The 13,395-nt window shown below is 41.1% G+C and overlaps 1 protein-coding gene across 2 annotated transcripts; it reads right to left on the bottom strand.

The window, feature by feature from the left end:
* Nucleotides 1–6,874: 6,874 nt before the first annotated feature.
* Nucleotides 6,875–10,137, bottom strand: TPBG (trophoblast glycoprotein). Of its 2 annotated transcripts, none has more exons than XM_016955911.4 (2): nucleotides 9,887–10,137; nucleotides 6,875–9,172 (listed from the first exon to the last, which is right to left on the bottom strand). In XM_016955911.4, the coding sequence occupies exon 2, from the start codon at nucleotides 8,833–8,835 to the stop codon at nucleotides 7,573–7,575; it is 1,263 nt and encodes a 420-aa protein (XP_016811400.1). In that variant the 5' UTR covers nucleotides 8,836–9,172; nucleotides 9,887–10,137; the 3' UTR covers nucleotides 6,875–7,572. The 2 variants fall into 2 exon arrangements, with proteins under 2 accessions (XP_016811400.1, XP_016811401.1); XM_016955912.4 differs by lacking the exon at nucleotides 9,887–10,137 and adding an exon at nucleotides 9,466–9,610.
* Between the last annotated feature and the right edge of the window lie 3,258 nt (nucleotides 10,138–13,395).

Here is a 13,395-nt window from a genome sequence, read left to right as displayed (position 1 = left end):
TTACTTTGAACCTGATATCACCTTGTTTGAATCTCTGGTGGGGTTTATCATGTTCTATGCTAGAAAAAGCACAGACATGATCGTCATTCACATCTCCTCTAGAGCAGGAGTTAAGAGCTTGGATCCTGAAGGCTCCCCCAACATCCTCCCCAGAAAAAAACAACAGTTCAAATCCCATATCTGATTCTTACTACCAAGTTGTTCTTGGGCAGGTCATCTATCCTCTGTAAGCCTCAATTTCCTCTTCAAATGAGAATAAATCTTATATGTGAAAAGCTACACTCCATGAAATGTTAGTTATTATCATCACTTGTCCTCACAACTAGATTAGAAGCAAGTTTATCTCAGAAACTCATTTTTAAAAATCCAATGCAAGATCTGAAAAAATGATTCATGGGAACTTACTAAAATTTTAAAGCAAATTAACAAGAAGATTAGTACAATTAATTCACTTGCATGAAATCTCACTTAATTCTAAGTATACCCATACAAGGCATCTAAAAAAATAAATAAAAGAGTAGAATTCGGCAAAGATATAGGTTTGTCTTAATAACTGCTTCCTAACTCATAACTAGCTAAATTTATTTCCCAGATGTTCCTCCATACCCCACATTGTCTTTCCCCACCCTGACTCTCTCTCACACACACACACACACACACACACACACACTCACTCATAACTGGGCTATGGGCTTAGCTATCTTCTAAATTTGTTATTTTAACAAAGAATAGAAATTTATGGATTTAAAACAGTGACAAGTTAGTTGACAACTCGGTCCATATTTACTTCTGTTCAAAATCCTGTCCACAGACATTTCGTTACTATGTAAAGTTTGATGTGAAACTCTTAAAACATATAGTGAGCTATGATCTATATTTCATCATCCTAATTTAAATAGGCATCAAAAATTTTTTTTTTTTTTTTTTTTTTTTTTTTGAAACGGAGTCTCGCTGTGTCTCCCAGGTTGGAGTGCAGTGGCGCGATCTCGGCTCACTGCAAGCTCCGCCTCCCAGGTTCATGCCATTCTCCTGCCTCAGCCTCCCAAGTAGCTGGGACTACAGGCGCCCGCCAACACGCCCGGCTAATTTTTTGTATTTTTAGTAGAAACGGGGTTTCACCGTGTTAGCCAAGATGGTCTCGATCTCCTGACCTCGTGATCCGCCCGTCTCGGCCTCCCAAAGTGCTAGGATTACAGGCGTGAGCCACCGCGCCCGGCCCAAAAATATTTTTTGAAGTTAGAACAAAAGAGATTATACCCTCGGATCTAGTAATTCTCCCTCAAGGATCTACCTTAAGGGAAAAATGCAAAAGGTAGAAATACAGGGGGGTACAAAAATGCTTATTACAGCATAAGTTAAAACTGCAAGCAACATCCTGTATGTATAAAACATATGATTGTCTGCAGTACATTAGAACCAGATGTTAAAATAGTTTTTCATAGTGGTGGAGAATGCTCAAAAAAGTGTAACTGAAAAGGCAGGATACATGTGAAATAAAGAGAAGGCCATTTATCCCAATATTAGCACTTCTTTTTTCCTTAGTCATAGTGTTACTCATGGTACTTTTCCCTTCCTGTACTTCAAAATATTCTACAAAACATGAGTTAATTTAAAAATGTTTTTTAAGTGTTTTATAGCCAGTGTTGAAATGGTCTATAAGAATCACCACAGAATGTGTACCATTGAAAATTAAAGTCCTCCTTGAATACAATGTAATACTGTATTGTAAAATTGAGAGAAACTGACATAGAGTCACTTGTATTTGTAAACTGACCCACCTAATGTTCCAGTCAGTCCAATTCCCCTGGGTGTCACCTTGAAATGTTGTGTGTCATGGCTCTCTTGGGAGGAAGAAAGTAAAAAGTAATAGAAACAGAACAGATGGCTGGGCACGGTGGCTCATACCTGTAATCCCAGCAGTTTGGGAGGCCAAGGTGGGCGAATCACTTGAGGTCAGGAGTTCAAGACCAGCCTGGCCAACATGGTGAAACCCCATCTCTACTAAAAATACAAAAGTTAGCTGGGCATGGTGGTGCACGCCTGTAATCACAGGTACTCGGGAGGCTGAGGCAGGATAATTACTTGAACCCAGGAGGCAGAGGTTGCAGTGAGCTGAGATCATGCCACCACACTCCAGCCTGGGCAACAGAGCAAGACTGTGTCTTAAAAAAAAAAAAAAAAAAAGAACTGTAAGGGGAAGGGGAAAATAAATGTATAAACTTCCGTTTTTTTTTTTTAAAGCCTATCTCGATAACATCCCCGGTTCTTTAAAACATATTTTTAATATTTACTTTTCACAAAAAGTATTATAGAGGGTCATTATCTTAAGCTTCTGCTTCCTTAGACCAAATGTTTCCTTACATTAACCAAGTTAAATTGTGAACCACAAGTAAGTCCTATCATCATAAAATGTCAGCTAAATATAAACTGTATTTCTGTTTTTATAAACATTTACGTGTAAGTGTATGATATAGTAATCATGTTGCTTAATCTTAACCCACACTTTTTTAAAATATTAAAGTAAACCTAATTAATTTCCCATGCAATACCCTGAAAGGTACTCATGCTAGCTTCCCAAAATTCACATAAATTATAAGCCTTTTGCAATCTGCAGCATAAATACTACGTACGATGTGAGAAAATTGAGATGTAGTGTGTGTCCTGCATATGTAAAGACAGTAAACTGGCACTTCAGCAGCCAAGCTGGCAGTGTTTGGCTGGTCAGTCCCCTGGTTTTGCAGGGTGATAATGGATTTGCATTGATTTAACTAACTTCCCTGTTTGGTCCAGGCCCTTGGAGGATGGCAGCATGCACCTGGAGTGGGCGTGAGCTAGGAGAACACAGCAGAGAATGCAAAGCTGACTGTCTCACCTGGTGACTGACTGACTTAATGGTCACGAACTTGGTCTCATTTGTTTAGTTTTCTCACCAGCTGAGCTTAACTCACATTTAAGGTTGAATTATACAAACCAGCACTGCATTCCAGAGTTTTTATTTTTCTTTTCCAAAGAAATATCACCATTAAATTTCCAAAATACTTCCTATTATATAATAGACTCATAAGATTGTTATGAAAAAATCATTTCAAAAACATTAAATGTTTTCGGGGGTTAAAACATGGTAATTTTTAACAAACAAAGTAAAATCTAGAGCAAACTGAAGCATTCACTCAAAGCAACAACAATAAAACAAACAAATTCACCAAAGCAATTGCATGTTTTTATTAGACATGGGGATTTCAAAGGCCTCAAGGTAGGCAATTAGTAATGCCATCATCTGGTAAAAAGAGCACCAGAAGGGGAATCTAGAACCCTAGGATTTTGTCCTGGTTGTCACTGTATAACTGCCACTGTATAACATAATAACTGTCACTGTATAACATAATAAGTCACAATTACCAGTTACTTCATTTGTGGAATGGAAAGCTGAGCTTGACACTTCTAAGAGTGCTTCCAATTTTGAACGACTAAGAATTTGTATTCTTGTCAAAATTATATAAATCATATATTAAACATTTTTTTAATTCTAGATTTTTTTAACCCATGACAAAGAGCTGCTAAAATGTTCTAAGATAAAACAAAATAAAATGAGCCTGCCTTTTTGAAACAAAAGTCTCTAAGAGTAACAATGGGAAAATAACTGTACAAAACATCCTCAAGAAGATGTTTTTCGTCATCTAAAAGGTGACAGGATCACCTGGACAATGTTGAATGTATTTTCTTAAACTAATTATTTCTAGTGCAGCACTGCAGTATTGGTGAAAGATCTTAAAAATACAATATCAAGGTAATTTTCATATATTATCTAGAAATATAAATTCCTCCCTTTCCTCTCCTTTACTGTTAAAAATGCTTGCACAAGTGTAAAAGTGAAACCAGAATTTCATCTAATAAATGTCTGTCTTCACTTTACGGTGCTGCTCTGAAAGCTGGATGACCGGATTTGGGAGCAGGAGGAAGCACGTGCAGAATTGTTTTTAACCTTGCAAATCTCATGATGTCTCCTTTAGTGTAGTCTTGGGAGAAAAACTAAAATGATATGAAAGAGTCACAATCTAGAATTGCAAAGCCTCTAAGGTCCTCAACAAGGTAAGCCCTGTTTTAGAACATCAGGTAAAAGGAAAAGAGTAAAAGAGAATTCCTAAGCAAACAATCTCAGTTCATCTGGACCTTCTTTTTTACAGCCACTTTAATTAAAAAAGACAAAAGACAAAGATAAGTTATTTCTAATTAAATACTGAGATGAGCATAATCCACACTTACTGCCAATCAAGATATTTCTAAAGGATTTATTATTTGTGATTTGCTCATTTATTTCAACCAGCCTTCCCCCCCAAGCTCCTACTCTTTTTCCTTTAAAAAATCCTATTCATTTAAAAACTCCTATTCAATGTGCTTCAAAGTCTCCTTATTTTGTTAGAAAAATCTGTCAGCTCCTGTACAAATTTGCCTTGTAGGTTACCATTGAATCACACCCATAGCAGCCAAACTGCTATTACAAAAACGAATGCTGCAAACTGAATGGTTACAATCAAAGGGGGCAGTTATAATTCAGGGCCAAATAGCTGTATTATCCTAAAATTTTTGCTACTTTAAATAGAAATTTATGGGATAGTTGAATAGCTTTTTAAATTAAGGGATTTATCAAGTCCTTGAATTTCTAAGTATTTTTTCTAACTTTCTTCAAATGAAACTTGTAAAGGATAAATGAAGGGTGTTTTATGTTGAAAATTTTACGTTCAGTAATAAAGAGTATTACCAACTAAAATAAAATTTTAAAAATGGATACTTGCAGGTTTCTAGAGTCAACAATGCATTAATAGTAAGAACAGTATTTAAAACAAACAGACTTGTCTTATTTTTAAATAAAGTGATACTTTTATTTTTCCCATATTCCCTTATACTTATTGAATTTATATAGCCTCTATCTTCCAAGGAACTTAGAATGTTTTATAGGCTTATAGACTTAAGAATATTAGGGCTGCAAAACATTAATTAGTTGTCAAATAATAACAATTTTTTATCTTAAGAATAAGGTGTTCTTTTAATTGACTTTTTTATTTCCATATTTTGGAGAACAGGAAGGAGTGATGTGATGGAAAACCAAGCAGTGGCAATTGGAAAGTCCATACAAGAGAATAAGTAGGGGGGATGAAAAAGAAGCAATAAATTATAACTTCAAAGAAGCCATCTACCTAACAGGGAAAACCTGGCTTCACTTTATCAGATTCATCATTGCTTCAAAGAGTTGATGACAAAAGCTAGACTAATGAATCTACTGCTTTCCTGGTTCTTAGATAAAGCTCCACTTTAAACTGTTAGATTATCATGTGATGAAGAAACAATTCTTCTCAATAGAGGCTCTATCAATATTATAATTTGTTTCCTACAATATCAGAAGACTTACTAAGTCCATCAACAGTTTACTAAGATAGTGGTCACTATTTTTGACAGATTAGTATCTCATTGTTCTTACCAAATAATGGCAACCAGACAGTTTAGGAATTTCTGATGAACACTTAAACTGTTTGATGGAATTTTAAGTGCCAAATATTTAGCTTTTTCTGAGGTAATTATAGGATCTGAAATATAACCCTTAAATAATAAATACTATATTTCACAAAACAAGCCTGATGGAATTTAAGGAATTACAGCTTTGTATTCTGACTATATATTCTAACCTATAAAAAGGAAGATTTACTTATTTTTAGCCCTACTTTGAAAATTTCTGAATTTAATTCAAAGAAGGAATCAGCAAAGATTTCTAGAACCTAAAATACTATCTGATCCTATTTTATTTATAAAAATATGAAAATGTAGATTTTATTTCAAACATAAAGCACTGAAGGACATAACCAGTTCAAAGGAAAAGCAGGCCCTAAGACTTACTGATGCAAGTTTACCTAATACTTTCAGTTAAGCAATAATGGCTACATTTAAATCACTTGATAAAAGAGCCTGAAGACTGATTAATGGAATTTACTTTTCAGATTAAATGGCAGATAATAAACTGAAAAAATAACAAAAGCCTTGTATATTATGGATGTATCAATTAATGATTGCCTGTATTTACACCTAAATGTGATTTATTCTTCACAAAGGTGTATATACTTACATTATGAACAGCTTAGCTAAAATCAAAATATCCTCAAATTCTTAAACACTGAACTGAAGATAAGAACCTATAAATACTTGAGACACGTGTTTATAGATGTAGACATTTATCTGTGGTTATTTCCTCAAGTTCATATTCAACCATGTCAACTTTTTAAACATATTAGCTGGGTCTCTGATAAACTAAAGAACATTTATGTTCCACTTTAAATGTTTTTTTGAAAATATCCTCAAGAAAATCTAAGTTTCAATTTACATTATGACATTGAGAAATATTTTTTAAATTATATTTTATATCTTTTATTTCAGAATATTGTCTTTAAGACACTTTATATTTATTTGCATTACATTTGTTTCAAATTCTGCTCTAAAAATCCACAGAACAATTTCAAACAGAGTTTTATTAAGTAAATACTATTTTTCTAGACCAAAAATAACTTCATTAGCCTTGAAAAAGCCCCAAACTGGGAACTGTTTATTGTATAGAACGCTTAGCTTTTACCAACTTCATTATGTTCTTACAAAACTGTTTCATAAATAGCATTAACTTTGGGACCATACAGTCACATGAATACTCAAACTCTCCATTTAAATACTAAAAGGATCCACCATTTCGAAACGATCTCCCAAGTCTATTTATATTAGACATTGCTACAGTTTGATTCTCAGCTATGTTAAGTAATAATTATCATCGGAACCAAGACCATTGAATACTCCTGCCCTTCATCCTTTTTTCAAAGCAAACTTGCACACACTGTAATTCTTTTAAGAATCTTTATTTTTTTTAACAATTCAGTCGGTTGGATCTTGATGCAGTTTATTTAAAAAAATCAGTACATTTTCATATAAACTGCAATCAAAAAAGTAATTTACTTTGTCAAAGAAGTTATGAAGTTGCAAGTTATTTTTTGTAATATGCAGAACAGTAAAATGTAAGCATGCTCTTGGATGCAGGTGCTCCTGTGCACCATGGAGTTATTTTGAAGAGCCTGCTAACGTCTGCAGGCAGTTTATAGGATGCAATTATTTTCTCCACAACTTAGGTACATGAGAATAAAACTGATATTTATGAATAAAGTATTTTTCTCGAAAAAGTTGAGGCAGCTTTTGTTGAATGCTATCTGTGTGGGTACACTTGCTACACCTTGAACTGTACTGAGAGAGAGACAGACAGCAAGAAGTCCATGTTCATGCTGAAACCTGAAAAATCCCTCCATACGTGTTGAGGAGTTCCAAGAAAAAGAAGAGGGTAAAACACTATACACAACTGTTCATCGTCTTACATTAACAGAACACACCAAGAAACTTTACATAACAAGGAAGCAAATCCCCTTCACTGCTTTTAGTCAAAGTCCGTTGTATCTATAGTGGAGGATGAAAGTGGAGCAAGCCTAGTAGGGATAAAGCTTAAGTCTACATCTCATGCAGAGTTGTCCTTGGTCTGTCCTCTAATATTTCTCAGACATCCGAGTTAGAACTGAGGTTTGTTAATCTGGGGTCCGCATTGATTTCATATCTGTAATGATACCCTTCCATGTGATCCCTGCAGGCATCTCTGATGTTATGCATCCACTTTTTTATCCCCTTGCGGTTCAAATACAAAACCAGGAGGAAAATAGCGCCTATCAGGGCTAAAACAATACCCAGGAAGACATAAGAGGTTTGCAGGGATGGGGGAAGAATCGGGTCACAGTCCAGGTCAGCACTGTTGAGTTCCAAGAGGACCCGATTCCTCATTTTTTCCGGATATGCACAGGTGAGCCGGTCTTTGCCCTGCACTACCTCTGTTTCCTTGAGCCAGGTCACCATGTCTGCCATGTGGCAGTCGCAGACCCAGGGATTGTTGTCCAGGAAAACCCTAATGTGGGGTAGACCTTGCAACTCAGCCAGGGTGCCATTGTGAAGGACCTTGAGGGCATTGTCCTCCAGGTGGAGGCTTTCTAGATGTGTCAGGTTGCGGAAGGACACGTAGGTCAGGCTCACCAGCGAATTATTACTTAAGTCCAGGTACCTGAGGCTGGGCAGTTGGGCCAGCACATCCCGCGGCAGGTAAAGGAAGTGGTTGCTGGCCAGCTCCAAGCGGCGGAGCCCCTGCAGTGCACGGCCCGCCAGCAGGGCCGCCACCACCATGCCCTCGAAGCTCCGGTTCTGCTGCTCATCTTCAGGGGGCACGATGTGGTTCAGGATCAGTTCCACAAGGGGACTGGGGGCCGAGACGCTGGCATTGCTGCCCGAGAAAGCGAAGGGACTGAGGTCGGCCAGTGGGTTGTGGCTGAGGTCGAGCTGGCGCAGGCTGGGCAGATGCTCGAAGGCGCCCGCGCGCACCTCGTCCAGGCGGCTGCCGCTGAGGTTGAGCGCGGCCAGCTCCGCCAGCGGCGGCCGGCGGGCGAAGGCGCCGGCAGGGAGCACGGCCAGCTGGTTGCCGGTAAGGAAGAGGTTGCGCACGTAGGCGGGCAGGTCCGTGGGCACCTCGGTCAGATTGCGGTTAACGCACTTGACTGTGCGCGCTGCCTCGGAGCACTCGCACAGCGCGGGGCACTGGTCCGGCAGCGGGGGCTGGGCGGACACGGCGGAAGCCAGGAACGGCGCCGAGGAGGAGAAGGAGGATGCCGAGGAGGTGGGAGAAGACGAGGAGACCCAGCCCAGGAGGACCAGCGCTAGTCGCGCCAGCCGCAGACGCCCGTCCCCGGCGGCGGGGCCCCGGGAGCACCCCCCAGGCATCGCGGCTCGCGTTTCCCCGGAGCTGGGCTGGGACGGCGCCCGCTCCGAAGGCTCGGGAGGCTGGGCCCGGAGGGCGCGAGCCGGCGGAAGCGTCTGGAAAAAAAACTTTCCTCTCGTGGAACCGAGGGAGTGGCGCCGCAGCCGGAACTTGGCTAACCCCCTCGCCACCGGGCGCTTCCCTCAGGGGCCGACTCCCCCGCCCCTTCCCTCCAGAAAGTACGCACGGCGGGTCGGGACGCTCCGCTCCGCGCTCCTGCTCCCGCTCCTCTTCCTGCCGCCGCCCTGGTGCCACCTCTTCGCCTCTTGTTGGCGCCCCTCGCTGGATCCTCTGAGGGACCTGGGACAAGCAGGAGAGAGGCGTGAACAGCGGTGGCTGCCGCGGCTTCCGGAGTGCAAAAACCGGCCTTTTCGAGTCTAGTCGTCTCCAGTCTGTCCCAGAGACCTCCTTCCAAAAGCCCGCCCCGGCCTCGCCTCCCCAACCCCTCCAGTCACTTTTACTCCGGAGGGGGACGTGCATCCGACACCCAGACCGCAAAGTCTTCCTTCTTCCCTGGCCCACACTAAATAAACCCGACCGGCCTCCCGCCCTCCGCCTTTCCCGAGGAGACTCGTCTCCCGCGTCTAACTTACCGCTTAATCCCCAATTCCTTCCCTACCAAACTTCTCCCTCTCCCGTTCCTTCCTGCACCGCCTCGGCGGAAGGTCGGCCTCCGGGTGTCTCCGCCCCCGCCCAGACCTCTCCACCCGGTCCCGGTTAGGATGCGAGGGAAGTTTCAGGTTACAGGACTTTTTGATCTCTTTTTGTACCTTCTCGCATTAGCAGGAAGTGGAGCTACAACTGTCGCCCCCCAGCCCGCGCCCCGCCAGCCCCTCGGATCTCAAAGGGGTTCAAGTCATCTCCAAAGAGGAGGGGAGAGTCTGGGAACAAAGCAGCAGTGGGACTCGGGGTACAGTGGCAACCCGAACCAACGCTACTCTCCACCCGAGGATGGGGAGGGGCCCCAACGACGCCTCCCGGGTCTCTCCCAGGCCGCGAGCTCCCACTGCTCACCTCCGCGTCCGCCGCCTCCAGAACCAACTCTGAGTTCCACCAGAGTAGCGACGACTTCCCGGCTCCGCGTTGCGGGCGCCGACTCTCTTCGCACCCCAGTCCCTGGCCCAACCTCCCAACCTCCGCAGCTGGGAAAAACCAACCCGGGGGGCGGGGGAGGGCCAGGACTGTCGGGGAGACTCCCGCCGCGCGGCCAACCTCGGCAGCCGTAGGTAGGGGGATTTAAGAAGAGAGACTAGGGGAGCTGGGCTGCGCGCCTCCTCCTGGTGGAAATTAACGAGGAATGTGCCGGAAAAGGTGAGGGAATCCCTTTCTCTCCCCCCTCCCCGACATCCTTGGGTGGTTCCTCATTTTGCATACTGTATTTACCTTGGACTAGAGCAAAACCGCTGGTGAATCTCGTGGAATTCACCCTGATTCAGGCACCTTTGGCAGTGACGAGATAGATTTAGGCATGACAGAGCAGCGCGAAGCAGCAGCAGAAAGAAATGAGCTGAAAATCTACAGCGGCAGCAGCAAAGGCACGGCAGGTTGTATGGAAGCTTCAGAAGCTCTCCCCATCAAAGTGGTACCTGAGGCCGCAAACTTCAGATTTAGGTGTAATTAATGCCTTCCCGCCTGTCCCCCCCGCCCCCTCACTTCTTGGGTAGTGATGGAACTTGTGAAGAGAGCGCGCCAACTTTAAGAGAGAGAGAAAGAAAAAAAAAGATTAGTGGAGAGGAGATTCATTCCTGATTCATTAGCTTTTCTCTTACCAAAATTAAAAGCAGATGGAAGAGAAAGGCAGCCAAAGGCATCCCAGAAACAAAAGGCAAATAGCAAAGACTTGAGTCACCCGGAAAGCGGACCCGCCCCCCTCCCCAGATGTAGCGCGGTGTGTCAAGTCACTTCTGTGGAGAAAGTTCCAAGGATGAGGAGTGGGGATTGCAGGAGCTGACCTGGGAGAGAAGTTTGGTTTCAAAGTCGATTGTCCCAGGGGGCATCTGGCAGATGGTGATGGAGAGGATGGGGTTGGGGAGAGGGACAAATTGAATGGTTGGTTACCGGAAGGATCTGTTATTATACCAGAGAGGTTTTGGGTTCTGAAAGCCCTATCGTTGCTCTCTGTAACTCCACATCCCCTTTGTCCCAATTAAATAATTTCCCCGAAGGGATAAGAAGGTTCTTCCAGGCTTCTTCATTTTAGAGAGAAAATGGCAATTAGGGAAAACATGGTTCGGAAATTTAAGACCTGGTCGTATTAAAAAAGATCAAATAAGGATCCTGAGGCTTGTGCCTGGGACATGTGCCTTTAGTGTGAAGAAAGACCCCAACTCTCGAACGGATGCCTGATTACTTTTATAGAAACAGATAGTCTGCAAAGCCGACAGCAAAAATGGCTCAGACAAAAGCTGAAAACACTGGAAACTGCAGAGATTTGTGCATAAAAGCTGGTTTCATTAATTTGCATCTTCAGCACGTTTATCTACATCTCTTTTCTTATTTTTAAAAGTGTTTTGCAACATGAATGTAAAACACTTTGAAAAAGAATCTCTAAAGCTGTAGTCATGTTCTGTATCCGGATTGTGGTGGTGGTTACATAAACCTATACAACGTGTTATAACTCATAGAACTTTGTAAACCAAAAGAGTCAATTTTACTGTATGATAAGTTTAAAAATAAAATTAATTACTCATTGGAAAAAACCTGTAATAATGCTCTGGCATGATATTAACTCTGGTCCTGATCTGAAGACCAACTGCTTTGTTAGGAGAGTGAGATACACTTTAGAATTTAGAAACATAATATATACACTCATCTGATTTTCAAGACAACTCAGAGGCAAGATAAATATTGTTAGTATTATTGCTTGTTGCTATTATTGTTGTTGTTCTGTTGTACAAATGAAAAAATTGGGGCTTTAAGTTAGCTTGACTGAGTGTCTTCCACTTGCCAAGCACTGTGCTGATCACAGATATTATCTCATTGACTCTCACATCGGTACTCAAGTTAGGTCCTCTCACTCCAGTTTTACAGACAAGAAAATTGACGCAAAAATAAATTACATAACTTGTTCAAATGAGTGATGGAGGTGGGAACCAGGCCCAGATTTGCCTGCCTCCCATATAGTACATCCCACATTCTGCCTTTAGGCAAGATTAAGGAGTTTGTGCAAAGTTCTACTCTGTTCCACTTAGGCAGAACGTAAACCTCACCTCTTGTTCCCTTTTTACTTCTTCTGCCTCCACCTTCCTGCAGCTGGCAATTGCTTATGGCTGCTGAATAGGGACCCAGAAATTTAGGGTCATTTCTAGCTCTGACACTTGCCTGTTGTGTGTCTTCTATAATAGGACCACTAATGAAATTTGAAGATATTTCCATGAAAATTGAGATAAATATGTCACATACTTAGCAAAATCATCTGTTTTGATAGTTCTTTCCTAAATTACCCCCCTCATGTTATTTATTGTAATCCACTATATCTCTGTAACTATGTTAGTAATAGGAATACAAGGATAAATAATTTAAAGTCTCTTTAAGGTAGAGTTGCCAGATTTAACAAATAAAAATACGGGACACTCAGTTAAACTTTAATTTCAGATAAACAATGAATACCTTTTAAGTGTGTCCCATGCAATATTTGGGAAATGCACCCAAAATTTTGTTGCTTGTAGTTGAAATTCAACTTTAATTGAGTATCCTGTATTTGATCTGGCAATACAGCAGTTGATAATCTGGTAAACGAAAGACATAGACACGGAAGCAAAAGCTCTCAATGCAGAATTGAGTACGGTTTGGTGTGAGTATCTTTCCAGTCAATGCCCTCTCTCTTTATAAATATTTCAATTCTGTTTCTGCTATTTTTTATGTGAATGGGATCATAGTATATGAATTATTCGCATTTTTTCTTTTTTAAAAACAACCATCTATTTTTCTGTGTGCATACGTATAGGTATGCTTCTCCCTTTTTAAAGACGGAAATATTTCAAACTGTAGATTGTTGTACCACAATTTATTTAACAGCCTTATTGAAAGACATTTAGATCAGTAACTACTTTTTAAAGAAGTTTCCTTCAAGTGAGAAAAGCTTACTAGGATCAGTTCTATTTTGATTGTCTTAAGCATTTAATTATCCCAAATTATCATACTTACTTTACTCCTGACAGCTTGAAAATTTTTTGTGCATGATGCTATTTACATACTCTAAGGCAGGGCAGAGGATTGCAGAGCACATTTTTCCCAATTTATTCTAATATTCCAAAGTGAAATAAAGGAAGGATCTGAATGTCCCGACAGATAAGAACCAATTTAGTGTATTTCAAGAGGTCACTTTGTAGCCTGCAGGAAACGTTTCTACACTATCATTTATTTACAAGATTGTTTCTACAGGGACCATTTTTCTTCTAATGACCCAAAGGAAAGTCAGTAGTAAATTATTGAAATATTGCTTCTAAATCCTGATTAGGCAAGGAATAAATAGGTATAAAAAGAATGATGAGTGGTTATGACCACCCTTATGGTAACTAGCA

The sequence above is a fragment of the Pan troglodytes genome, chromosome 5 (assembly GCF_028858775.2).
Source record: "Pan troglodytes isolate AG18354 chromosome 5, NHGRI_mPanTro3-v2.0_pri, whole genome shotgun sequence".
Lineage (NCBI taxonomy): Eukaryota > Metazoa > Chordata > Mammalia > Primates > Hominidae > Pan > Pan troglodytes.
Note: the sequence above shows the minus strand (reverse complement) of the source record. Positions and strands in the feature narration are given on the sequence as shown.